This window comes from Sinocyclocheilus anshuiensis, unplaced genomic scaffold (assembly GCF_001515605.1).
Source record: "Sinocyclocheilus anshuiensis isolate Anshui unplaced genomic scaffold, SAMN03320099.WGS_v1.1 scaffold465, whole genome shotgun sequence".
NCBI lineage: Eukaryota > Metazoa > Chordata > Actinopteri > Cypriniformes > Cyprinidae > Sinocyclocheilus > Sinocyclocheilus anshuiensis.
Genome location: NW_015539898.1, coordinates 1,758,189 through 1,785,054, shown reverse-complemented (window position 1 = coordinate 1,785,054; position 26,866 = coordinate 1,758,189). Strand labels below are relative to the sequence as shown.

At 36.3% G+C, this 26,866-nt stretch overlaps 1 protein-coding gene across 1 annotated transcript in view; it reads right to left on the bottom strand.

The window, feature by feature from the left end:
• The window catches only part of tex264b (testis expressed 264, ER-phagy receptor b), a 48,485-nt gene extending 23,824 nt beyond the window's left edge, over positions 1 to 24,661 (bottom strand). Inside the window, exons 1-2 of the mRNA XM_016482757.1 lie at positions 24,150 to 24,661; positions 14,381 to 14,602 (exon numbers count right to left, since the gene is read on the bottom strand). Of these exons, the coding sequence (XP_016338243.1) occupies positions 14,381 to 14,602; positions 24,150 to 24,407 (480 nt within the window). The 5' untranslated portion in view covers positions 24,408 to 24,661. The remainder of the gene's footprint in view (positions 1 to 14,380; positions 14,603 to 24,149) is intronic.
• Positions 24,662 to 26,866: the final 2,205 nt, after the last annotated feature.

The following is a 26,866-nucleotide window of genomic DNA, read 5'->3' as shown; positions in this document are numbered from 1 at the left end:
CACACACACACACACACACACACACACACACGATGCGCAAACCTCCGCATTTGAACAGTCAATAGCAAATGCTTAAACTAGTAACAAAACATACTTACAGTGGCTGATTCAGAAGCGCCAGATTGTCATAGCAAAGTCAGAATTACCTCCTCTCCTAGGCTCACGAAACGGTCGTGTAAAATGCATTGCTGTTCTGTTGTAAGTGATCTTAAAGATTCCTAAATGCATCTACTTTTGGAAGGCCAAATAAAGTGCTTTTGCTTTCGCCTAGAAACACACAGTGTCTCCCTGACATGGCTGCTTCAACACTAACTGCGGTTACTGAAACCACGCCTTCTTTCTTTGCGTGAACATTTGGCGCATTATGCAAATATTCCCACATAGTGACCTAGATATGTGGGGGCGTGTTAGAACGAGCCGTTTTAGGGGGGTGTGGCAGAGTCTTAACTTTGATAAAGAATATCTCTTTGGTTTTGAGACTTTAGTCTTTGCAACTTCAGGGATCTTATCTATGCACAATCAGCTTGTAACACTCCAAAGAGAAAGGAAAACTTGAAATCGCATATGACGCATATGACCCCTTTAAATAATTCAGCTAATCAAAAGCTTTGACTCTCTCTATGGTTTGTTCCATATTAGCATCTACTTTCACAGTCACTGCAGATGTTACAAACACAAATCCTCTTTAATTCAGGGTTGATCGTGTGTCCTGCAAAAGCTGATGGGAGATTACTACATTTATGCCTCGAGTTGCTTTGGTCCTGAATTATAACACTTCTTTCAGCTTGACTGACACCCCCCATGAGGGCAGTGGGACAGAAAATCAGCCTCCAGCCTTGAATATAGAAAGATTATTCATCCACCTTATAATTTAATGCATGATAACAACACCATCAGGCAGCATCTTGAATCTTCAAAAACAAAAAATAATCAATTTCCAGCACCACAACCATGCAAATATCATCTTGCCCCATCCCTCCCCCCCGTACTAATTTCGGATTCATCTTATCTTACTTCTCAGCCACTTTCGCACAGAGGGCTGATCAATCATATTCAAATGTGACATTTACCTCTTGCAAATGTTCCTGGACTCCCCCAGGCTCTGGGACAAAAGTCATGTTTGAACTGCTGGAACGGAACAGGCCAGGCAGAGGGACGTCCCTCTTGTGGCCTGACCAGACATCCGCCGCTCACCAATGTCTCATATCGCACAGTCCCGGCGGGCACGTGCACACACACGCGCACCGCCGCTCTCTTCCAAACTGTGCCAGGAACACTTTTATATAAGCTTTCTCAACTTTTCCTAGTTTTTTAATTACATTTGACATATGTGAATGTCACAGATTTGGAAAGAACTTCAAAGATACTTCCACTTCAGAGTATATTATTCAAATGTCAACATATTATATATGCAAAACATGTAGATAATAAATTCTTATTATTAATAATTATTATAATAATTGATAATAATAATTATATTTGATTACTTTATTACAATTATTACAATTATAATTATTTTATTCAGCAAGTATGTGTAAAATTGTTCAAAAGTGACAGTAAAGACATTTATGTTACAAAAGATTTCTGTTTTAAATGAAAAATATTCAGCAGCACAACTATTTTCAACATTGAAAATAATAATAAATGTTTCTTGAGCAGCAAATCTGCATATTAGAATGATTTCCGAAGGATCATGTGACACTGAAGATTGGAATAATGACTGCTAAATATTCAGTTTTGTCATCACAGAAATAAATTATATTTTAAAATAGACAACAGTTATTTAAAACGTTAATAGTATTTCACAATATTACTGTTTTACTGCAGTTTTGATCAAATTAATTCAGTCTTGGTGAGCATAAGAGACCAAACCCAATATGAAAATCAAACATTTGTCCACAACTCTCATTTGTGTCCATGTTAATTCAGGAGAAACATCTGAGACAATGTTAAAACTTAAATGAAATTTATCTGAGAACTCCCTATGTCTCAAGAGCTCTTAAAGAGCAATCTCTGAATAATGCAATTTTAGAATACCTCCCTCTGTTGTGAACATCATATGCCAAATAGCAATTTTGTGAACTGCTCTAACAAATACTGTGGTTGAATACCATCAATATACCATGGTACATGAATATGGTAATTATTGAGTGCCGTGGTACAACCACACTACTTTTCTGGGTGTGAAGCCCACCTGTCTGTTTTAAATATTCAATGCACTGGAGTAATGAGTGTTAATGATTCAACAAGGAATATAAGGTGACAGAAGAAACAAACTAATGAATATTTCATGACATAAGGGGAACAGCTGAGCCACGGGTGGCGACAGCTGGAAAACAGAATAGAAAGCAAACAAAGCACAAATTAGGAATAAGTATCACCGTCTGCACCTGGAAGCAAACTATAAAAATACACTACTCTCATAATGTGTGTGTGTTTGTGTGTGCTACGTCTTCTCAGCCACATCAGACAGTCTAGTCATAGGTCACAAACAGCTTTGGCTTGTGGTCAGGAAGGCCATATGGTTGAGTGGGCAGTAGTCCGTCTAGAGAGGGAAACACACAAACACTGGCAGCGTTAAAGGCCAGCAATGTCAATACACACAGAACACATACACACCTACTATCCAGTCAACCTTTCAGGTTTTCCATGTATCCGTCTGTGCCCTTTACCAGCAGTGATCTTGGCTAAGGCCTGCAGGGTGCCCAAAAATGCCCTCAAGTCCAACAGATGTGCAGCGGTCTCTGCGGATGCTGAGGGCACCTCTAACAATCATGTGAACAGCTTCCGTACAATGCAACTCAGCAGACACTATTCAGTCAGAATAAATAGGAATATAGTATGAAATTCTGATGAACTACTTATCAGTCAAGTCCTTCTGTAAATATATATTAGTATGATGCTAAAATGCAATGAATCTCATTCAAGAAAATTGGGAGGGATCATTTCAGATCAGTGGTTCTCAACCTTTTTGTTTCCAAGACCCTTCAAGCAAGATATTTCCTGGTATCTCTGCTGTAATGATAAAAGTAGTAAATAAGATGTCTGTAACACAAGAGTTAGAAGTATATACACTACCGCTCAGTGTCACATGATCCTTCAGAAATCATTCTAATATGCTGATTTATTATTAGAATGATCAATGTTGGCAACAGCTGTGCTGCCAAATATATATATTTTTTTTAAACTGCGATACTTTTTCAGGATTCTTTGATGAATAAAAAGTTAAAAAGAACAGCATTTATTCAAAATAGAAATCTTTTCTAACAATATAAATCTTTGCTATCACTTCTTATGAATTTAACACATCCTTGCTGAATAAAAAAAAATAAAAAAAGAAAGAATAAAAATTTACTTTGAACGGTAGTGTATATTGTTAGAAAATATTTCTGTTTTAAATAAATGCTCTTCTTTTTTACTTTTTATTCATCAAAGAATCCTGAAAAAATATTAAGTAGCACAACAGTTTCCAGCACTGATAATAAATCAGCATATTAGAATGATTTCTGAAGGATCATGTGACACTTTATACTGGAGTAATGGCTGATGGAAATTCAGCTTTGCATCACAGAAATAAATTATATTTTAAAGGATATTAAAATAGAAACCATTATTTTATATTGTAATAACATTTTGCAAGATTACTGTTTTTTCTGTATTTTTGATCAAATAAATGCAGCCTTGATGAGCATAAGAGACTTCTTTAAAAAACATTACAAGTCCTACTGATCCCAAACTTTTGACCGGTAGTGTGTGTATATATATATATGTACATACATACACACACTCACACACACACACACACACACACACACACACACACACACACACACACACGCGTGTGTGTGTGTGTGTGTGAAAGGATACTCGATGATGAATGTATACACACACAAACACACACACACACACACACACACACACACACACACACACACGAGTGTGTACGAGTTCGGAACAACAGGAAATGTATTTTTATCCATTTTGAACAGACAGTAGTGCTACATACATGTAGCATTAGCAGCTGTTTTTGATTTGAATTAGATTGTATCATTTCAAGATTTAAAGCAAACACAGAATGGTCTGACTTTAGATTTGTGGAATTATGCTACATAAGACACCTGCACAAAACAAAAGGTGCACAAACAGCAGACGGACTGAATGAAAATGCAAATTTATTCTCTGACAGTAGCGCTTATGGAACAGCGGTTCTTCAAGCCCTTGCATGCCATCTGAACTCGCCGTTCTTGTTTTGGGTTGATACATAGAACGTCTCTTCTTCTGCTTTTTTTCAGTTTTTATATATATTTATATAAAAACTTTCAAAAACGTTAATTTCAAGTCATCACCGAAGATCTATTCCAAGTGAAAGCTTCAAAGCCTTTCCATTATTGATTGACTGGTTAATGGTTTTTAAGTCTATAACATTAATTTACAGATTATGGCAATTTTAATATAGTAGTAGACTTCAATTTCAATTAAGTACAATGGCTTTAAGGCTTTCAATTATGCTGACCAATTGTGTTCAGGTTTATTATTAGAAACACATTAAGTGCATATCCTTCAATAAGATGATCAAATGGCACTTAAAGGGGTAATTCACCCCTGGCAAAATGGGCTTTTAATAAAACTTGACTATCTATGCAGTAGAAAGTCTAAACTTTTTTGAAATTGGTGCTACATGACTAAGGGTGCAGGTAACATGGAGAAAGAGTACACATTGTTCATCTACATACAATGTCAGTAGCACAACAATACAAAGCTGGTTGAAAATCAGCAAAGTCACCATTTAATGGTTCTTTTTGCTCTGAAGCATTATAAACCAACTGCAAAAAATACATTTACGTCACTTATTAAAGGAGAAATTCAGAGAGGCTAGACAAGTAGCTTGAGAGTTCTGCTAATATGACAACCTTTCACCTGAAATACCAAACAGCTAATTAAGAAACCAGGCAACTGAGACAACACAGCGTGACATCCGGTTGTCGATTCTACTTAAACTAGATGCCAATAAAATACCCTGAATGGGAATTTAATCTTACTTAAACTTTTCCTAGTAGATGTTCACATTTTTGTGCATCATTGTGTGGATTGAGGAGAGGCTGCACAAAAATATGCTGCACCTCTCCTGCAGCGTGACAATAGGAGATGATCAAACATGGAGCTTTTTCATGAGCAAACAGCAGGAAGGTTTGGTTCATGTTGTCATCCTTCTCCAATAATTTTAGACGGAGCTTTTGAGCTAAAATGTCACTGTGGCATTTGGAAGAGCATTTTTCCTGGTCCAAAAAGTTCATGGGCACTTCAGTTGTTTGATTGTGGACTTTCAGCTTATTGCTGTAGGTTGAAGAAAGGAGATAGAGAAAGACCAAAAGAGGCGGACACAGCTAGATAAGACATACTTTTGTGTTACAATGTGAACAATATCAAAATTCTGATCAGAGCAAAAGTATTTGACATTCCAAGTGCTGATGTACTGACTGTCAAGATACTGCATTACATATTCCAAATGACAAGGCAGACAGTTGCCCACACGATCAAGAATTTTGAATAGTTTGAGGTCTGAGTTCATGACAACCTACCAATCAAGCAGGAAACTGCAAACGACATTATATGCAACACCCTGTGTATTGTAGTTTTTAATTTAGTGTTTTTTTGATTTTCAAAACACTGGAAAATGTAATTCTGTAATCATTTACTCACCTCACATATAAAAAAAAAAAAAAAAAAAAGAGTACAAAAAAATATACTTTTAAAGAATACGTGCGAACTGAATGTAATGTTTTCAAACACTTAACTGCATGTTAATTGCCATTTAAATGTATTATAGTTTACATTTATATTAAATGCAGTTAGCTTAACTTTAAGAGTGCTTTTTTGACCTGCTTAAGTAACACTTAAGGAACCTTATACGTAATTTCATAATTAGTAATATTGTCTTTGAAATATGGTTAAAGTGTACAGCTGAATGTACTGACAAGCATGTATAATTATTAAGTATAAAATATACTTTAATGTAATTTCTATTTAAATTTTTGACGTGTGTGTGTGTGTATAATTTGCAATGATGGAGTTGCAATTTAATACATTTAAAATGTATTAACTATAAATGTAATATCAAATAACACACTACAGTTAAGTATGGTTTAGTATGTTAGGCAACACAAAGTAAAACTTGACATTGTAGGAACAGTCATGAAAGTGGCTTTTTATTTCATTTCATTAGTATTATATCATCTTCAAGTACAATTTTTTACAAATATACTTTTAAGATTTGAAACAAGTGCACATTCAAAACAATTAAGAGCACTTAATTTTAACAAGGGCACCCACATGCAGTTCTAAACCTGTATGAGTATCTTTTGTTCTCCTGAAGACAAAAGAAGATATTTTGAAGAATGTGGGTAACCAAAAAGTCTCTGGTCCCCATTGACTTCCATAGTATGGGAAAAAATACTATGAACTCAGTGGTGACCACTGTTTGGTTACCCACATTTTTTTTGTGTTCAACAGAAATTCATACAGATTTGGAACAACTTGAGGGCGAGTAAATGATGACAAAATGTTCATTTTTGAGTAAACTATTCCTTTAAATCATTTGAGGCAAGTATGTAATGACTTAACACACTTCAGGTATAATTTTGGCTCATGTTGCAACACAGTTGTTCTAGTTAGTTGAATGTCACCTGTGCACTAGATGTCTCAAATAGTGCCACAGATTCTGGAACTGGATTGGGAACATGGCTCTGACTGAGAGTCACCATTCATCCAGTGTAAATAATGAACTTTCCCCCAAGTGTCAGTTTTTCTAGATTCTCTTGCAAATTTTTCCTGTATATTTCACCATTTGTTTTTCCTTCTGTTTTAACCCCCGATAAAAAAACCCCCCCCCCCCCACAGCATGATGCTAACTCTGTCATATTTCACAGTAAGTAGAGTGTTTTCTGAAGTGTTAGACTTGCACCACACATATTTTTTGGCTAAAGGATTCTGGCAGGTCCGGCAACAAATATTTCCCACATGGCAACTGAGTCACTTTTATACCATTTGGCATTTCTTGATCATTTAAAACACAACATCATTTATGCATTTGTTTTCTTTTATGTTTTAGTCTTCACAGTTTGTAACTTGAATAATGATATTTAATTAGTAGAGTTAAATCTAGAATATGTTATGTTACTTTAAAACATTCCCATTATAGTAGGGAGTATAACTGGAACGAGCCAATTTAACGGCAACTGTCCTCATTATGGCTTCTGCAGCACTAGGACAAAACAAAACAACATAGTTCAGCAATTGAGAAGAACATTTTGAACATAAATAATGTCTAATAATTATGAATTTTAGTGCTTACGACTAAAACTATCCCACAAAATATCAACATGGAGTTTTAAAGAAAGCATAATTAGTGAATTATACCAAACGTTTTGGAAGCACTGCAGTGAAGAGATAATATTGACAAAAAGTACAAAACTTCAAAACTGGACTTGATACTAAAGATTTTAGATTTGATCTTGGTTGATGAACTACCGTTGTGTCTCAAGAACAAATCAAATTACAGGACTGAGGTTAGGAAAGCATGTAGTGTTATCTTAGCACAGGTAACCTGAACCTGCTGGATCAATACAGACCAACAGGAGAACAGGGAAGCAAGCAGGGGTCTAAAAAAGATGCTGCTTCTCCTGTGTACTCACGTAAGAGAAAATGGAGGGCTAAGACTGACCAAATATTGATCCCATTCATTCAATCATGATCTCCAGACACTTTCTGCTGTCTCTTGCCCTTCCTGTCTTTGATGAGGACTGCTGAGGTTCTGCATGACATGTGTGAGTTATATGGGGCCATCGTTGATGTGAAAGCTTGTTCTCTATGCTGTCAGGATGTCTGATGGGTGTGGTGATTCTCAGAAGTGCTAAACTCAGGTCAGCATATCAGAAACAATTGGTAATGGCTTGTCTGAGATCAAATGACAATATGAGCTTGAATTTAAATGGAACAAGTCACGTAGTCTAGTTATACCATCTGTGGTGAGTTTCATTATAATCTAGTTTCTTTTAACTTTTCTGAAGAAAATATTAAATACTTTAGGTACTTGGATACTTTTCGTCTAAGCAATTATACTGTTTAAAGGAATAGTTCACGCAAAAATAAAATTTTGCTGAAAATCTATTCACCCTCAAGCCACAAAAGATGCAGATTTTTTTAATCGCAGCAGATTTGGATAAATTTAGCTTTACATCACTTGCTCATCAAGGGATCCTCTGCAGTGAATGGGTGCCTTCAGAATGAGAGTCCAAACAGCTGATAAAAACAACACAATGATCCACAAATAATCCACATGACTCCAGTCCATGAATTAACATCTTGTGAAGTGAAAAGCTACGCATTTGTAATAAACAAATTAATCATTAAGACATTTTTAACTTCAAACCATTGTTTTCAAAATAAAATACCTCTATCCATAATATTGCTTTCTCCAGTTGTTTAAATCAGGAAAGAAATAAACAAATATGTTGGTAGTTTATGATGTGAGAGGACAACAGGGGATGGACTTGTGGATTATTGTGATATTTTTTTCAGCTGTTTGGACTCTCATTCTGACGGCACCCATTCACTGCAGAGGATCCATTGGTGAGCAAGTGATGTAATGCTACATTTCTCCAAATCTGTTCAGATGAAAAACAAACTCATCTACATCTTAGATGGCCTGAGGGAGTACATTTTCTTGTCTAAATCCATTTACGTTGTAACTAAATGAACAAAATTAACTAAATGAACTAAATTAAAATATGGTTATATGTTTAATTCCTGCTATATGCCAGAAAAAAAATCCATAGTCAGTGAAAAATTAAGCAGCAATAGTGATATTTGCCTTAGCCAAGTATCTGTGACCAAAAAGCATGCGCAATTCTGTTAAATCGAGGTAGAGGTGGTCACGCATGCATGGGTAAGCAATACAGTAAAGTCACTTACACTTTACTGAACATTATAAACACAAAGAAAGCAGAACAAGATTTCCACTTGAACGACCTCCACCAGGAACGGGTCTGGTTGCCATAGGGATTCCCTTCTACTGTCCTAATCAGAATTAGAAGCGTCTCTGTGCAATCTGCTCACGAACAAGAGAGGACCAACCTTCCGTCTCACATCACCAACTGCCTTCAAATGACTTATTCCGACTATGCAAAGTTCAATCATCTGCAGCCCACGCAAGCTACGGACAGATGGGCTTTGCCATGGATTATTCATGGCGAGAAATATTTGCCTTTTGTTTGTGATGTAAAAAGAGAGGGCTGTTTAAAATGTAAATTCACTTCTAAAAGATATATTTAATAGTGACTTTGAAAACGCTGCTTGTGAGGCATCGAGAGAGCAGAACGAATGTAGGCGCTAGAAAAAATGCTCTGTTTGGCAGGCTCCTAGGTGTAGATTAGGGGCGGGTTTCTGCAGGTCTCTCATGAGGCGATGCATATGCAGTGTGTTCATAGACTGTAGGAATCGTGTTATGTAATGTAAACAAAGCCACGTTGGATCTGAACCTCAGGTTTGATGTGGAAGAGTTGTGGCTGAGAGGTTTGACGTGATCAAAAAGAAAGTTTTTTTTCATAGTTGCTGTAGCTGTTTGAAAACAACTGAACATGCCACATGGTAGCATATTGAATAGAAGACTTTCAAAGAGAAACAAACCATGCGACAACCAGCTTTTGTGCATTAGTGTGATCGACTAGTTTATCTAAACTATTTGTTTTTAGATTTTTTTTATTTTACACATTCTAGCTGATAGAGTGCTATGCTTTAGAAAAATCATATCACCGTTATTGAAAAAAATTATATCACGATACATATTGATATTGAATTATTGTCCAGCCCTACTTTAGATATGGACTATATACAAAGTAGGCGTGATTTGTTGTTCGTTAGTGAAATGAGCCTAGTTTTCATGGCCGTCTACCCAGACTAAGATCTATTGTGTTGAGTTTTAAACAGTGTTTTGACAATCATGAGAATGTCATGAGCATTGCTTTTTAAGTAACCATCTGAAAAATGTGAAAAAAGTACCCAGACTAAGATCTATTGTGTTGAGTTTTAAACAGTGTTTTGACCATCATGAGAATGTCATGAGCATTGCTTTTTAAGTAACCATCTGAAAAATGTGAAAAAAGTAAAAAAAAACTTTTAAAAATGTGTCTTGAGATTTACTTATAGTCTGCTTCAACTAGCCATTTTTGCGCATAAGGACATGTCTTATGGAAAAGTTTGGGATCAGTTTTTTTTAAAGCACATTAAAATTGATCAAAATGACAGACATTTATAATGCTACAAACAATTTCTATTACAAATAAATGCTGTTGTTTTGAACTTTCTATTAAATCAAAGAATCCTGAAAATAAATCAATAAAAATGGTTTCCACAAAAATATTAAGCATCTCAACTGTATTAACAAAGATAATAATAAGAAATGTATCGATAATAATATGAAATGTTCTTTCTGGAGCATCAAATAAGCAAATTAGAATGATTTCTGAAGGATCATGTGACACTGAAGACTGGAGTAATGATGCTGAAAATTCAGCTTTGCACCACAGGGATCAATTACTTTTCAAAATATATTAAAAAACAAAACAGTCAACCGAACACAGATGAGCTCGTGGAGGCGTGGCGTGGGCGGAGCTTAAGAGTCACGAGCACGCACAGCTTTTACGTAGCGATCGTCTGCATGCTGTGACATCGACATAAATAATCCCCTTAACGCTGGGTTTTTGGGAAGCCATTGGCATTGTTGATTTTGTGGTCAAAAACGAAATGTAAAATCTTTCTCGAACAAGTCCTGTGCAGCGCTGCCGACGACTTCTGTAACATGAATGAAGCACATTGATGTGCTGCTCTTGCTCTCACTCTGGTTGATGTGTGAGCGCGCTCTTCTGTGAGAAGTGCCCATAAAAGGAATTACGCCCTTTATGATGTCATACAGGGCCATACTCAAAAAAAAACTTTCAGAAACTTATACAAACCCTGAAGGAGTGTATTTGGCACAGAAATACTCCATCATACATCCAACTCGTTTTTTGACACTTTGGTCATCTTTAGCATGAGAACCCAACTCTTTAACAGTGTAAATAAGTCAGAATGCATGAAATAGCATTAAACATCCCCTTTAAATAGTAGGGCTGGGTACTTTTTAGGCACCGACTGAATTGCCTCGATATCATCAAGTATCGAAAAATATCTTGTCGTTTGGTACCAAATTTCGATACCTAAGGGGATAATCTGGTCAACGTCTGTGAGCCAGTAAGCGTGCTGCATGCTTGATGTGCCTAAATCAAGTGCTGGTGATTGGCTCTGGTGAGGCATCCAGGAAGAACACTAGTTTATGCCGATAATGCCCAGAGACGTGGCTCACACATGAGGCTGTAGTGTGTAAGCGTCAGACCTCCATAGATGTAAGGCTACGTTTACACTAGAACAATCCTCGTCCATACTGGCGTTTCCACTGCACTTCAGAAAAGATCTCCATCCACACTACACGACTGAAAACGCGTGTTGTTTGATCATTCATGCACACTGTAGCATCATGCTATATAAGACAATTTTAAGATTTATACTACGCTTTTACTCAAAACTCACTCAAGCTGCTAATGTTCATCAGTAAATCAGTGGAAAATGAATAGAAATTACGATTCTGTCTAAGCTATGCATTTTAAAGGGGTGGTTCATTGCGATTTCAATTTTAACGTTAGTTAGTGTGTAATGTTGCTGTTTGAGCATAAACAATATCTGCAAAGTTACGAAGCTGAAAGTTCAATGCAAACGGAGATATCGTCTTTTAAAATTCTGGCAGTTTAATGCCTATCAAAACGGCTGGTAGGGACTACAACAAATTACTTCCCGGGTTCGTGACGTAACAAACTCAGATAACCCCGCCCTCGTGAAAAGGTAGCAAAGGGGGCGAGGCCATGCTGCGCTGCTTTAGAGAAGAGGAAGAGAAAACTAGAGGTGCACGTAAAAATCTATTCATATATGAATCGCGATTCTGTCTTCTAACGATTCTAATGGATTCATACGTTTCAAAATCAATGTTCTAAAGCAGCGGTTCTTAATACTGTTCCTCGCTTCCCCCTGCTCAGCACACGCTCTGCATCTCTCTCTCTCTCAGCTCCAACAATGAACTGTTACAATTATACACTTATTTTCACATAGCTATGAGAAGCGTTAAACATGGACGCGCGTGCAGTTGCCATACTGTATTAAAGCTTTAATGAATAAAGGTAAATTATGTGAAAAATAATGCGTTTTTTAAAAAACTAAGCATTAACACGTTAGACTGCACCCCATAAACACAATCAAGCCTAGAAAAAAAACGGTGAACCACCCCTTTTAAAAAAAAACGCACTAGTGTAAACGTAGCCTAAAAGATGGGGAAACTGAAAACAATTTGAACTTTATTTGCACTGATTTATTGTGTTGGTTACATTTTGTTCCTTTGTGCTTTTTTGTTCCTTTGTGCAGTGGCTCAGGAGATAACTCTTTGAGTCTGTAAAGACGTTAATAATCAGAAAAAATAAAACCAATATGTTTTTTGAGGTAATGTGTAATTTAATCTTGTTAAAATGGATTTCATAAAATTGGTATCGAAAAAAAGTATAGTTTAGGAACCGGTATCAAAGTCAAGGTATCGGTATTGAAAATATTTGAACGATACCCAGCACTTTTAAATAGTAGTGTATATTTTGCACGTCCCTTAAAATAGAATAGAAAATAGAAACCTGTAGGCCACCTTTCTGGATGATTCTATCTCACATTCTCAATTCTGAGAAATCACACACTGGCCAAATTCTCCATAATTCCACAGCTAACTTCTAGCTGCACTCAGTCAAGACAAACAACTAATAATTGATAACAGAGTATTCAGACGTGTAATACAATCTCAAACAATTTGCTATAAGTTAATTTTTCTTGAAAGTCTATTACATTACATTCACTCAAGGCAGCAACACAAAACACATTAAAGACCATAGACGTCTACAAAAATTTTGGGAAAGAGAATTTAAATAATCTGAAGCAGTGTTTTTACTGAAACACTGCCATACCTATGTCCAAACAGATGGAATAATCCAGTATTATGCTCCCTAGTGTTTTAGATAATAGATGTCAACATTTAACACCAGACTTTCTTAAGCCTAGAACTGCAAGTTGATGATATCAAGATTTCTATAAGGGTCAAAAAATAAACATGCATGAACAGGAGGCGATAAGTTATCTACCAGCTGAGCAGACAGATCTTGAGGCTGGAGGAGGCAGGAGGCTGAGCCTGTTGGCTGCGTTCACACTGACGCTGCATCAGGGCAGATGGCAGGGTGAGTTGGGGGGGGCTCACACACACACACACACACACACACACACAAATGATGCCAAAAATATATAGAGAAACTTTGATGGCCATCAAAAAGGCTACCAAAATCACTTCAAAAAATATAAATATTTACTTATTTTTGGACTATTGGTCACTTATGTTTAAACGTACAGCATAGTGAGAGCACAAATGGCAAGCAAAATCAAAGAACAAATTATGTGAGGTCATTTCAAACATGAGAGACTGACTCTGTTTTTGCATTTTTAATACAGTAAAGCTGCTTGCTTTAAAGAAATCTATAGTATAAACTAAGCACTATATAAATAAACGTGACGTGACGTGACGTGACGTGACGTGACTTGATTGCACATCAGAATTGCAGAGCTTGTGCAAACATATCTACATCGTTATGATCACATGCTTTCTTAACTGCTGTTTTCTCACCACTGTCATTTTTGTTGTGCGTTTATTCTGTTATTGAATGGAACGTGCATAGCACTGTAGACAGCATTGGGATGTTCACTAATAATATACTACTGCAAAGTTAATCAAACTTAATTTTACCCCTAAGCGAAGAATACAAATTAACTTTGCTGTAAGTATATTGGGTTCAAAATCTTTTGAATGTGCATCTTTACTGCTTCCTTTCTATGCCAAATCTCTGCACTTTCCTCTACTTACCTCTTCCCAATTCGCAATCCTGCAACTCTCATTTGTTGCTTTCTTTGCCCTCATCCCCAGCTTTTCTTCTCTCTCTTTGTCCTTAATTGCTATGATTAAGTCTACTGCTTAATAATTACTGTCTGCATCCCTCCAGATAGAGGCCAAAAACACTGACAGACTAGGCGTTTGTTCCCTTACAACCTTTTTGTGTCAGTACACAAATCATGTCGAAGGAAACACAAGCACGGAATCAATCGCACTATGGAGACGACTTGAATTAAACACACCTGCACCAACATGGCCTTGAAGTTAAGTTGAAAAGCTAGAGAACAGACATTTGATCAATGTTGAAGATGATGATGATGTTACCTTGATGTAGCAGTTCAGCTTTGGATAGACCCTCTGCACCCCCAGGAAAATAGAGAGAGGGGTTCGGTGAGGGAAGGATGCTGTGACAACATGTGTGACCTCTGGGAAAGAAAAAACCCGGAAGCCGTTCTTCTCATACAGCTGCTGCTGTTCCTCATTGGGTCCGTCCTCGCCTTCACTCAAAATACTACCCACTGCATAGCGACACTTCTGTGCTGGAACCTACAACACACATAAACATTTTGTAATGAAGAACCAATGTAAATATTGAAATTACTGTCAAAAATGATTGCTGAGTAAGGTTTTCATTTCATCACTTAAGACAATCATAAAAATTATTTTGACAATAATTTAATGATTTAAACTAAAACACTGCTGAAGAAAATGTAAAAAAAAAAAAGTCAAATAATCCGATCGGTTAAGCAGTCCACTTAAACATTCTCTATAAAGTTTTTTTTTTTTAAGAAATTTATATTTTTACTCCGCAAGGATGCATGAAATTGATCAAAAGATACATTTTGAATGTTATACTTATTAGAAATATTTGTATTTCTAATAAGTCAAAATGAAACAAAGAATTAAAAAATAAAAGGTTTCATGATTTCTTCAAAATTATGAGGCACCACAACTGTTTTTTAACACTGATAATAATAAGAAATGTTTCTTAAAACAGTAAATCAGCTTATTAGAATGATTTCTGAAAGATCATGTAAAACTGAAGACTGGAGTAATGATGCTGAAAATTCAGATTTACATCACAGGAATAAATTACATTTTAAAATGTATTAAAATAAAAAAAAGTTATTTTAAATTGTAATATTTCACAATATTACTGATTACTATATTTTTGATATATAACTATATTTATTTATCAAATATATACATATTTAAGAAGTCTCTTAGGCTCAGAGTGAAAAATTTAAGGGGGTCTGAATACTTTCCGTACCCACTGTATATATATATCTAACAGACTTAAGAAAAAAAAAAGTCTAATGGTAGTCAAAATGTGTTAGGTAGGTCACATAAAAATATGCCAATGCTGTAAAAGCATGCCACACAACATGCAATATCATGTCTCTAAAACATGGACATTTTAGTCAAAAAGATAAAAGAAAATCAACAATGTGTGGAACATACATGTACTACACAAAACAAAGAGTGGATAATGAATGCAGCCCTTTCTACCTCACTTTAGTTAGTTTGGCCCTGCTAGCTTTCACAGTTATGAACTTTCCCAGTACGGCAGGATTATATCAAAGACGAGCACTTCTCGAGCCAGCAAACACTGATCTTCCCAAACTGATCCCGAAACAGCATTTCCACAATAAAAACCCATCAGCTGCCTACAGTAATCACCAAAAGGAGCCTTACACATCTCACAATGCTTATCTTATGCAACAAATAAGCAGGAAGATCTCCCTCACTCTCACTAGCGCAGTTGTGTTCAAAGACAACGGGGAGCGTCTACGATTCGGTGAGTCACAGCAGAAAAGCTAGCTTAATGAGAATAAACAAAGCCACGGCTGAAAAAGTCATATAAATACAGTATTAGATGAAGTTGCATGAGCAGGTGGCATTGTGTGGTAAAAAAACCCAACTACAATGAAGCTGTAGTTTGATAAGACTGTGCCTAGTTGCCGCACATCGTCTGGCAGCTTCGAGACCGGTGTGGACGGATGCCCAACTGTCACTTTTCATGCACGCCTCTAGCTTTTACCAACCGAAAGCATATATGCTTGCAAATGAGGGCACCAAGGAAATTTGAGATGGATTGTACGACCCAGACTCGGCAGGTTTCTCGAGGATTTGGAGGGAAAAGGGGTAGGTCTCTGAAGCTAGACTGTGACAGATGAAGGTCTGTTTAGAAAAGAGGCTGCAACAGTTCCCAGAACATCCATCCTTTAAATTGGAGGAAAGTGTTCATTCATCTCATAGTCTTCTGGGTCACTTTCGGCCTCTTGCCGGGCCCTCCAGGAATAGATTGCACCACCAGTCAGGAAAAATATCAGTCAGAAAAGCAGATAAACAGACAAGTTAAACTGGTTTTAGTTTTCTCTCAAGACCATTTGGTGTTTATATTACAGTCCTAATCAATTCTGATCCTTAAACCGCATCACATAATTCTTCAAGTAGTCTATTCACAGCTGGATCGTTCTGAGGCCCTGGTCTGTGGGAGGTCTGGTTTCCCAGTGCGCTTCCAGCAGATGTTGTTCATAGGAAGTGTGTTTTAACAGACTGGCCTGTCACTAAGCCTCCATTTGCTCAGAGCCTTTGACAGAAATTGTGACAAAGTCTCTTCCAACACGGCATTAGATTATAAATAAATGAGATCAGCTACAACAAAACTTTAGGGATCGCCAGAGACCATGTTCTGTCAACAGTTTAGTCAACAGGGCATCTTTAGGACTTCAGAAGATTATTTTACATGTTTTTTTTTTACATGAAACATGTATAAACATTAAGTATCGTAATTTAAACATCTATTTAACTAAAAATACAATGTGAAAACTAAGCTCCTAATACAATAGCATATAATGAGGATACTATTATTATATATTAGTTATTCTGTAAACAGGATCATAAATATATTACAACAACAACAACACAAAAAGTCTTGGCCAATTAATACATCATAATTATCAGGTAGGTTGATTGAATATAGACCAAAAAGTAAACTGAAATCCAATCACCAAACCAGTTTGGATTAAAAACATACTGTATATTTTACATTCCAATGAACGCCGATGGCCCTACATAGTTTTTCGCTGAGTATCCTGTTTTGCTCCATTTCATGTTGACTTTTAGTGTCAGTTTAAAGGCAAAATGGTGATGGAGTCAAACCAGCAACCTTATGACTTTCATCTTCACTGAGCCTTAACCACTACATCACACCACGCAGTGCAATAAACAACCTATCAAAATACCAGTAAGTCATACCACAATAATAATATCCTCCTGCTGACAACTGGAAAAGCTCACACAGACTCTGAAAATTGGGCTTAAAGGAGTTGCAATATGGGTACAGGAAGCAGGGTTGACTTTGAGGTGGCATGTTTAGTCACGACTGAGGTAAACGTCTGAAAAGAGAAGCTTGTAGACATTGAAATATGGCGAGAAAAGATCATTCAAGACACTGAACTGACAGAAAGACAGAAGTACTGATGAGCATATGTAACTGTCAGCGTAACGGTTCTGTTTTACATTTGTCGTTTTACTTGTCAAGTAGCAGTCAAATCCATTTCAGGCAAATTTGCGAAATGTCACTGAGGTTACGGAGTTGTAGCAGTCCTCTGGGAAATCGACTCCAAAATACCTTGGAAGGCAGACTCATTTATTCATCACTTCAGACGCGCTTTAAAAAGCTCTCGCATCTTCCCTCCCCCCCTCGCTGTCACTGCCGCTATCCGCATCTTCACAGTGGACTGCCTTTTCATGTTCCTGCCATGCTCAGACAGCCAGGACGCTGTGAAAATACTAATAGTTTTGATGGCGAGAGCCAGTTGGAATTCTGTTCCAAGACAATTGTTGACAACAGGATGCTTAAGTTCTTTCCTAAAAATGGTAGTTTGTTGATATTATCTTTTCTGTCACTAGTCAAGGATTGATGGGTCATGAAGATGATCAGATTAAGCTATCAAGCTCATCAAATCATTCTCAGTTCTTCAGAACAGAGAACACTCAATTAGGGCCTGTTTTTAACATGAGTTGAAGGCCTTTGTTTTTCTAGCATCTTTTCCATATTTGAACCTTTTCCAGCAGTGACTGTATGATTTTGAGATTCATCTTTTCACACTGAGTACAATTGAGGGACTCGTACACAACTATTACAAAAGGTGAAAACATTCACTGATGCTCCAGAAGGAAAGAAGATGCGTTAAGAGCGAAGGGGTTGAAAACTTTTGAACAGGATGATGATGTGCAAGTTTTTCTTTTTTAGTTTAAAGATCATATTTTTTAATTTAGTACTTCCAAAAATGGCAGTTATTTAATTTAGTACTTACCAAAAATGATTTTTAATAGTTTTAGTTCACAATAACATCACTGTTTGGAATGACACAAAGTTGAGTACATGATAACAGAATTTTAATTTTCAGATGAATTATCCCATTAAGGTACTAATATGCACCCTTAAATGGTAGATCAGGTAAAAATACCCCAAAATGTAAAATTCAGTGCAGTATTGGAACATTGACGTCTTGATATTACAAACCCCTTTGTTGATAGTTATTACATATACATCAAAGAACCAGGCAATACTACCGCCAAAAAGCATGCATGTACTTCAAAAATCTGAAATACTACTGAAAGTGCAATTCTGCCAACAGTCACCATCACCTATTCTAATAGCAGTCTAATAGACTTGCAAATGACCGATGTGGAGAACAGAGAAAAAGCAAACCCTAAAACTCTCCGTCACTTAGGGACTGGAATGCCTTTCATGGCCCTTCACAGAATCCGGCATGTGAAGAAGTCTTCCCCGCTCTTCTTATCCATGGCAACCATCTTCAGACCCATGGGCTTTCACTTCCACCGCATTGTTTGGCTTGATGAGAGAAAGTTCCCAAAAGCTTGCGGGCTTGTAGACTACAGTAGCAGTCAGTGAATCAAAAAAAATAGAGGGACCATGGTGGTCATGCCAATCCTTGTGGTAAAATCCTTCATCCCTGAGGAGTCCATTGATTTCCAGTCCTGTTACTGCCTCTCTCTACTTTCTATCGGCAGCCTTTGGGAGCTTCTGACCCCCGGGTTTAGCACCCCAGGCTCCTCTCTTAATGAGCTGAGATCATTATGACAATTAGCTGAACTGGATCAGGACTTGGCCATGGCTGTATGTGTGGAGCTTTGGACAGTTGCTAATTGGGGACTTGGGGAAAGAAAAAACAGTTTGTCATTGACAATGAGCCTTTGAAAGTAAGATCGAGCTGTCAATCAAGAGTCAGACTCCATTCCAGTAGGGTTTTCTGGTGGGAGGTTGAGTACACATTAATGCTATGAAAACCGTTTTGACTGGTCAAGAAGGAGGTGGGCAGGAAGTGTGAGAAATATGATGATGCAAGTTCTGCATCAAGAAGGTCTTGTGCACAAACAGGAAAACCAAGAGGCTTTCTTTGCCAAAACGAGTCAAGAAGTAATTCCAGCAACACCGTCAGCCTACACAAACTGATTACGAGCATCATCTCAAACAGGATGGTGGGTTTCTGCTCTTCCTCTGCTGTAGAAATGGTGGTTATTTTTTGATCATCCCATTAGCTGGTGTTCTTTTTTTTTTTTTTGCCAGATAAATACATACATAGATAAATATAAATACACTCCTAAATGCCAAACAAAACACTCTGTTAGAACTAAACAACTTGAAAAGTGATTCAACCCAGAGGGCAACTGGAGCCACTGAAGGTCAGATATAAACAGTCACAGAAGTTGTGGTATGAGCTAATTTATATTCCATAAAAGTGTAAGGGCAAACGTAGGTACAGGGCACCAACTCTGATACATTTTACCTTTTGTGCTTTCCTTTTTATGACATTCTGAGATCAAGTTCAGCCTAAGCTAGGGTTCATGAAATAATAACCTTGGTGCCTTTCTCTAAATTCAAACCATACACCCTAGATCGCTTCAGTCGGCTACTTATGCTTCCTCTCATCCACATTCTCTACTACTTGTACTGAAATGAATCTGAATTGAATCCAAACAACATCAGAATTTAGATCCTAGGACTTAAAGGCACAATATGTAAGATTTTTTTATTAAAATATCCAAAAACCACAAGAACAGTTTTTTATATTTTGCTGACTTGTGTACTTACATTATCCCAAATGTTTAGAAGAATGTTTAAATCCAGAGAAATAAGAAATTTTAACTAGTGACACGGACCGTGTCTATAGTGTCATTGTGTCGCCTGCCAATGACGTCATAACCCCTCGATTTCCGGTTTTGTTTTGTAGAAAATATGGAAACACCAAAGACGCTTTAATATGTTATGCATTTTATTAAACGGGTGACGACCGCACAGAGTAGCATTATAACAGAACTTTCAAACAAACAGCGCTGCTTTACCCCACATACGCACGACCGGAAGGAGCGGAAGCGGTTGACTGTGGCATAATAAAAGCTCCGCTGCTTTCGAGCCGTGTGTCACGCTCGTTCAGCGGCCTCGTTTCGCTTTGACGGCTTTCAGCCTCACCCTGCTTCATTCTACTACGTTAATAAATCTTTAATACATTAGCTCATCCATGAACATGATTTCTGCCAGAGTCCCGTCGGATTGCTTCGGTTGTGGGGATGAAGACGACAACTCCCATGATTCCACACCCAGTCACAGCGCCATCTACTGGTGCGTTCAAGTCATGTCGGATAGATCGTATTTACGAGTTGAGCGCACATGAACGCCACCACAAAGACGTTATTACGAGTGGGAAACTCAAAATTTTCTTTGAGCCCCGAGTTTCCGAGTTGGGGGCGTGTCAATGAGAAACATGGCGGAATCGATGGATGCAACGTCTGTAGTTGACGGTAAATTTTCGTTTAAATTGATAGTTTAGTTGTCCTATAAACTTAAATTGGTCATGTTCTTGTTATGCAGCTGAAATCCAATTAAAAAAATGCAGACCCTGTTGTATTTTCTTGTAATTTATTCAAAGGAGGGACACTACTGACTTGAACGCACCTGACGTCGTAATTACGACTTGTCAACTCGTAAGTACTACGCGCCCTCTAGTGGCAAAAAATTACATATTGTGCCTTTAAATGTATATATGCATAAAATCTTATGATCTGTTTTGACTTGTATATAGCATTGAAACACCAATGGAAATATTTGTATAATTTATGAGCTGATCTTTTCTTGGAACAACAAAGAGAATTAGAATAATATGCTTTTCCCCATGCAATTACAAAGAATGTCTAATTTTTAAACTTGAACTAGAACTTTCAAAGATTTATGAACGAATCAATCTTTTGAGTCAGATCTTGGCAGTGAATCAATTGATTCGATTGACAGAACTGGTCTGAAAGATTTGTTCATGAGTCAAACTGCTCTGCTGTATAACATAAACTTGGGTCAGTTTATCATAAAACAATTTCTTGTAATATTGCACGGAAAAGAGAGAGTACATTATTCAAAATATATTTTTGTGAAAGAAAGTCATACAGGTTTGGAACTACATGAAGGTGAAAATTTAATGAAAGCATTTCTTTCTGTTCCTTTAATGTTGCCACTTTTTTTTTCTTTTTTACTTTGGTAAGAACAACACCGTTACAGATAAATGTAATCAGTCAAACCCGATTTTATAATTTAATAGCCATGAATAATTCTCTGGCTTTAGTAATAATGCATTTACACTGCGAGAGGCATTTGGCAGTAAGGAAAAATGTGTACAGCATGCAAATTAGAAAATGTTACACAATTTATCATGATTATATATATGATCAAATGAGATTATATCCAATAAGAGTCACACAATAACAGATAATCTAATTATATCAAAATACCAGAACACACAAACATATTCCACACCTACATGTTTAACTGCATAATCAACATTAGTGCACAAAATGACTATATCAACACCTCCATCTAGTGGTATATGAGGATCAACAACTCCATATGGTCAACTGCTAATAGAAATAATACATTTAAATCATCAACACACATTAAAATTAATAAAGAATATTAATAAAAAAATAACACTGAATAGAACACATATCACAATACAGACTTAGTGTGCATAACATCTCTAATGAAAAGCCCTCTTGTAAGACCTTTGTATGAGATTAGCCTTGTTGGAGGGAAATGTTATGGATTGCACAGCCAAACAAACTAAACTGCAAATTTAAATTAAATGAATTCACTAAAGTAATTGAAGCAATTTACTTTCATGAGGGAATTAAAGTGTAATGCATGTGTAATGTGTCGGATGTGCAGAGCGCTGCATACTGATTCAGTAAACAGGAAACGGCACAGGCAGCTCTAAAGCCACAGCTTACACTTCACAGCTACTAATATAATTGTGTTATTCACACATGACGTATATATTAGTTTGATATAATCAGAGTGATGATGGCTGGGGGAATTAGAAGTTAAAGTGTTTTCTGCAGGTGCTTTTCTATTATCTGTGCAATATACAGTGCAAATAAAATTATGCCATTAATGAGCAGCATATATATGGAATTTCTAATGGAAATGAAGGAAAAAATACAGAACAAATCACATTATGCCTTTCATTTGCAGTATTTTCTTCTAAATGTAATGTCCCAAGTGGACCATCGGGTAATGAGGGCAGTTTAAGCTCATATATTGTGATCAATGGAGTTGCATATGCAGAGCATAACAATGGGATTTACTTAAAGGGACAGTATTTCTTTAAAAGATAAAATAGTTTGGGCTTATTATGACCCTCAAAGTATTGTGATAGTACTTTTATTATTTGTTACTGCAGTTAACATGGATTAAAATGCAAAGAATAATTTTAGTAAAAAAAAAAAAAAAGGTGCTAGACATGGTTGAATGTGCTAGATAAAGTGGGCCACCTTGAACTTTCACTTATTCTACTCACATTCGTTAAAAAAACCTGACATTCACTGATTATTTTATAATGGAAATGTATAATTGACTAGAAAACAGAAATGAGTGTGCAGTCAGAATATTCAAGTTAGATATGGATAAAAGAAAAGAGAGCAGAAAGGAAGGCGAGGCATGAAGTTGAATCTGGAGTGAAAAAAGGATGAGAGGAGCAAAATATATGCAGAGTATAAAGCTTTTAAATATGGTCGTAATTAAAGTTCATTTAAAGTTTTTAGAGAAAACAGAGAGAAAAAGCTTTACATTACATTTTTAAATGTTCTTATTTCGTTTTTTGTTATCCTGTTAATTGTTGAATGTGTTATAGTCACATTTATTAATATGTTGACTAAGTTTCATCAAACTTTTGTTATATTTCATAAATGTTTTAATTTATGCATGAATTGAGTGAACTTATTAATTTTATTCATAGTCTTGGCTGAATATGTTCGCTTGATAATGCATTAATAAACATTAAAAACAAATAAATAAATAAATGTGTTTTTATCATTTCTAATTAGGACACACCAGATAATTTTTGATAAATCAGAGGTGGCCCACTTTACCTGAAAAAAACATTAGTCTGGACTGGAGTGCATGATCTTAAAATGTTTATTGGCATATACCTTTCAAATAACATGTCATATGAACTGACTTTAAAAGAAAATATTACAACTGGACCTTAATAAAAGAAAAAGAAAAGAAATTACAAGTGGCCCACTTTACCTGAATTCACCCTTCATATACAGACAGATAGATACAAACAGTGGGGGTCAAATGTCTGGAATGATGTTTAACTATTTTGAATAATACTAATAATTAATTAAATAATTTAAAAAATTGTATTTTAATACATTTTAAAATGTAATTTATTTCTGTGATGGTAAACTGACTGGAGCCATTCCTCCAGTCTTCAGTGTCACATGATCCATCAGAAATCATTCTTATATGCTGATTTGTCAGCACTGATTTGTCTTATTATTATAAATAATAATAATTGAAATAAATAATTTTTAAAAATGTAATAAATAAATAAACATCTAGAATATGTTACAGCCATAAATCAATCACTGATCCACCTGTCACACTAAGTTTGGTCTCAACATTAAACATTATTCACTCCAAAAATCATATAATACTGCCAATGCAGCAATAAAACAGTGTCTTCCTGACAGCAATACACCAGTGTCCTCATTCATAAGGTCTACTCACCTTCTTCGGATCATCATAAAAGATCCCAATGCGTGACAGCTTGGGTCCAATGCTGCAGCTCTCTCTGAACAGTGACCCACAGTCTTTATAAGGTCCCACTTTGTATTTATAGGCTATAGTGATGCTCCTGACCGGGGGTAAACCAGTCCTGATGTGGATTTCAGTGGTCAGTCCAGAGTACAAAATATAACATACCGCTATGACAAGAAGAACTAGAGAGATAAAGCCTATGAGACTCAAAATCTGCCATTCCCACATGTCAGCTGAATGCTGTGAGGTGAAAGAGCACAAGAACAACAGAGAGCTGCTTTTATCGAGGATAACAGTCTCACTCGTTCATTAATTCAAAACTCAGCCTGGCTGTGGGGGTTTTACTGAGCGACTGCATTAGTTAAAGGATAAATGGACACAGATTAGAGGATTTATGAATAGAAATCAGAAGTCAGTTAAAGCTGGTACGGAGACACTCAGAAGCGCAGATTCAATCACTTCCCTAAACACAGAAAAGGTCGCGCTCGAGCTTCCTGGACGGAACCATTCGCTTGTAATAGGGGTGAGAGCTATTTACTACTACTGAAAGACTGTCATGTTTCTTTTCTAAACACTTACAATTCACTGTCACTGAAACCTCTCGTTTATAGTTTAATACAGAATGTTTTCTAAACGGTTCAAGGGTTTTGCTTATGTACACTGAAGGGTTGATTGGATTTGGTTCGGAGTGTAACATAATTAAAAATGCTCAAACTGCCCACAGAACGCGCAAAGTTGACAGCTGTGAAATCTTTGAGACTTTTATGAAGTTTTTATCATTTAATTAACCTTCAGACAATCCTTTGTTTATATTGCACTTTTGTATGTTTCACTTTTATAATACACAGAGGAGACTCGTGATGCTCGGTTCGTGAACGAATCGTTCATTGACATTGTGGTGGTTGGATCATTTTAATTCATGAACAGATCGAATCGGTTCACAAGACCGCACTGAACTAAACTGAATTCGAGAACCGATGAGTCATTTGGCTGATTTTGAGTGTTACTTCAATATCCAATATCCAATACAAAACCTAAATAACATACTTTAATAACCAGCAACTTAAACAAATTGCATCGCGTATTGAAAGGACTCTTCAAAAGCGGAGAAGTTCAAAATAAAACATTTTGGAATGTTTTAAGCATCTTATTAATCGGATCGGGACTCGGTATCGGCAGATACTCAATATTCAATGACTCTGATCCTATCGGAGGCACAAAAAAACTGATCGGGACCAGTGTTGGGGGTAACGCATTACAAGTAACGCGAGTTATGTAATCAGATTACTTTTTTCAAGTAACTAGTAAAGTAACGCATTACTTTTTAATTTACAAGAGAATATCTGAGTTACTTTTTTTTCCAATTTATTGATTGACATCTCTCCTGTCCCCTTGTTGAGAGAAATCAGAAGATGTTACTGTAGTTCTAAAATAAATATGAATATGCATTAATTCATCTCACTCACTCACAAAAAAAAACACTGATTCAGTATTCCTCAAAATGAATAAAAATAATTTAACTCAGAATATGCCGCAAACCTGCAATAATTAAATGTTAAACAACACAAATATCCTTTATGTATTTAATCCCATTCTATTAACCAATGTCTTTGCTTCTGACCTTCGATGATCCAGTTCAACCATACTAATAAGCACAAATTACTCGACAAACATTTGTGTGTCTTTTTTTATTGCTGAAGTGTGTTGAAATTTCTTCTTCTGCATTCTACTGTACGGACATAAATTTACTTTCCCTTCAGCCTGAGGCGTATTCATTTCACTTTTGGTGTGAAAAGGCTTTTATATTTGCCAAAAATATAACTTTTTTTATTTTAAAAACAAACAAGCAAGCCCTGTCCAGATTTTAAAAGTAACGCAGAAGTAACGTAACGCATTACTTTCCATCAAAAGTAACTACGTAACTGAATTAGTTACTTTTTATGGAGTAACGCAATATTGTAATGCATTACTTTTAAAAGTAACTTTCCCCAACACTGATCGGGACATCCCTAATTATAATTATTACATATATTACATTTAAATAAAAATATATTTAGGTTCTAAACGTCTTGATTTTTATTAGCTATTTTGTTTTTAATTACATTTTTATCTTATTTTTTAATTAACTGTTGCAATAACCACTAAGCAGGGATATGCAGGGCTTGGAGTGCAATACCCCCATTTGACAGAAGATGGCAGTGTTTACCAGTATTTACTTCTTGCTGCTCGCCTCTACCACGATACAAATTGCACACGTCCTTGAATTGTATTACGCGCCTCCGCTCCGTGTGACTCAGAGAAGGGTGTTCCTGCACAACCGGAGGCTGCAGTTTCAGGACCGCAGTTCTAGGACCCTGGTGGTTTAGTTTGTAGTAATGTTTGTACATGTTGTTAAAGATATTTAATTAAATCATGGCCACAAATTAAAAACATCGTAATAATCAATAAAACTAGCAATCGGGAATTAATGATTATTTTTTAGCAGTTCTCACGTTGGCTACGTAAACTTTGCATCGTTTTAAGGTTATAAAATAAAACTTAATTGAAAATCGGTAAAGTTACTCACTCTGATTGCGGTCCATGTCGTCCATCTTTAGTGATCCAATTCGGTAGGTGGCGCTGTTACAAAAGAATAGGGTCCTGAAACTGCAGCCTCCGGTTGTGCAGGAACATATTATTGGGTGACG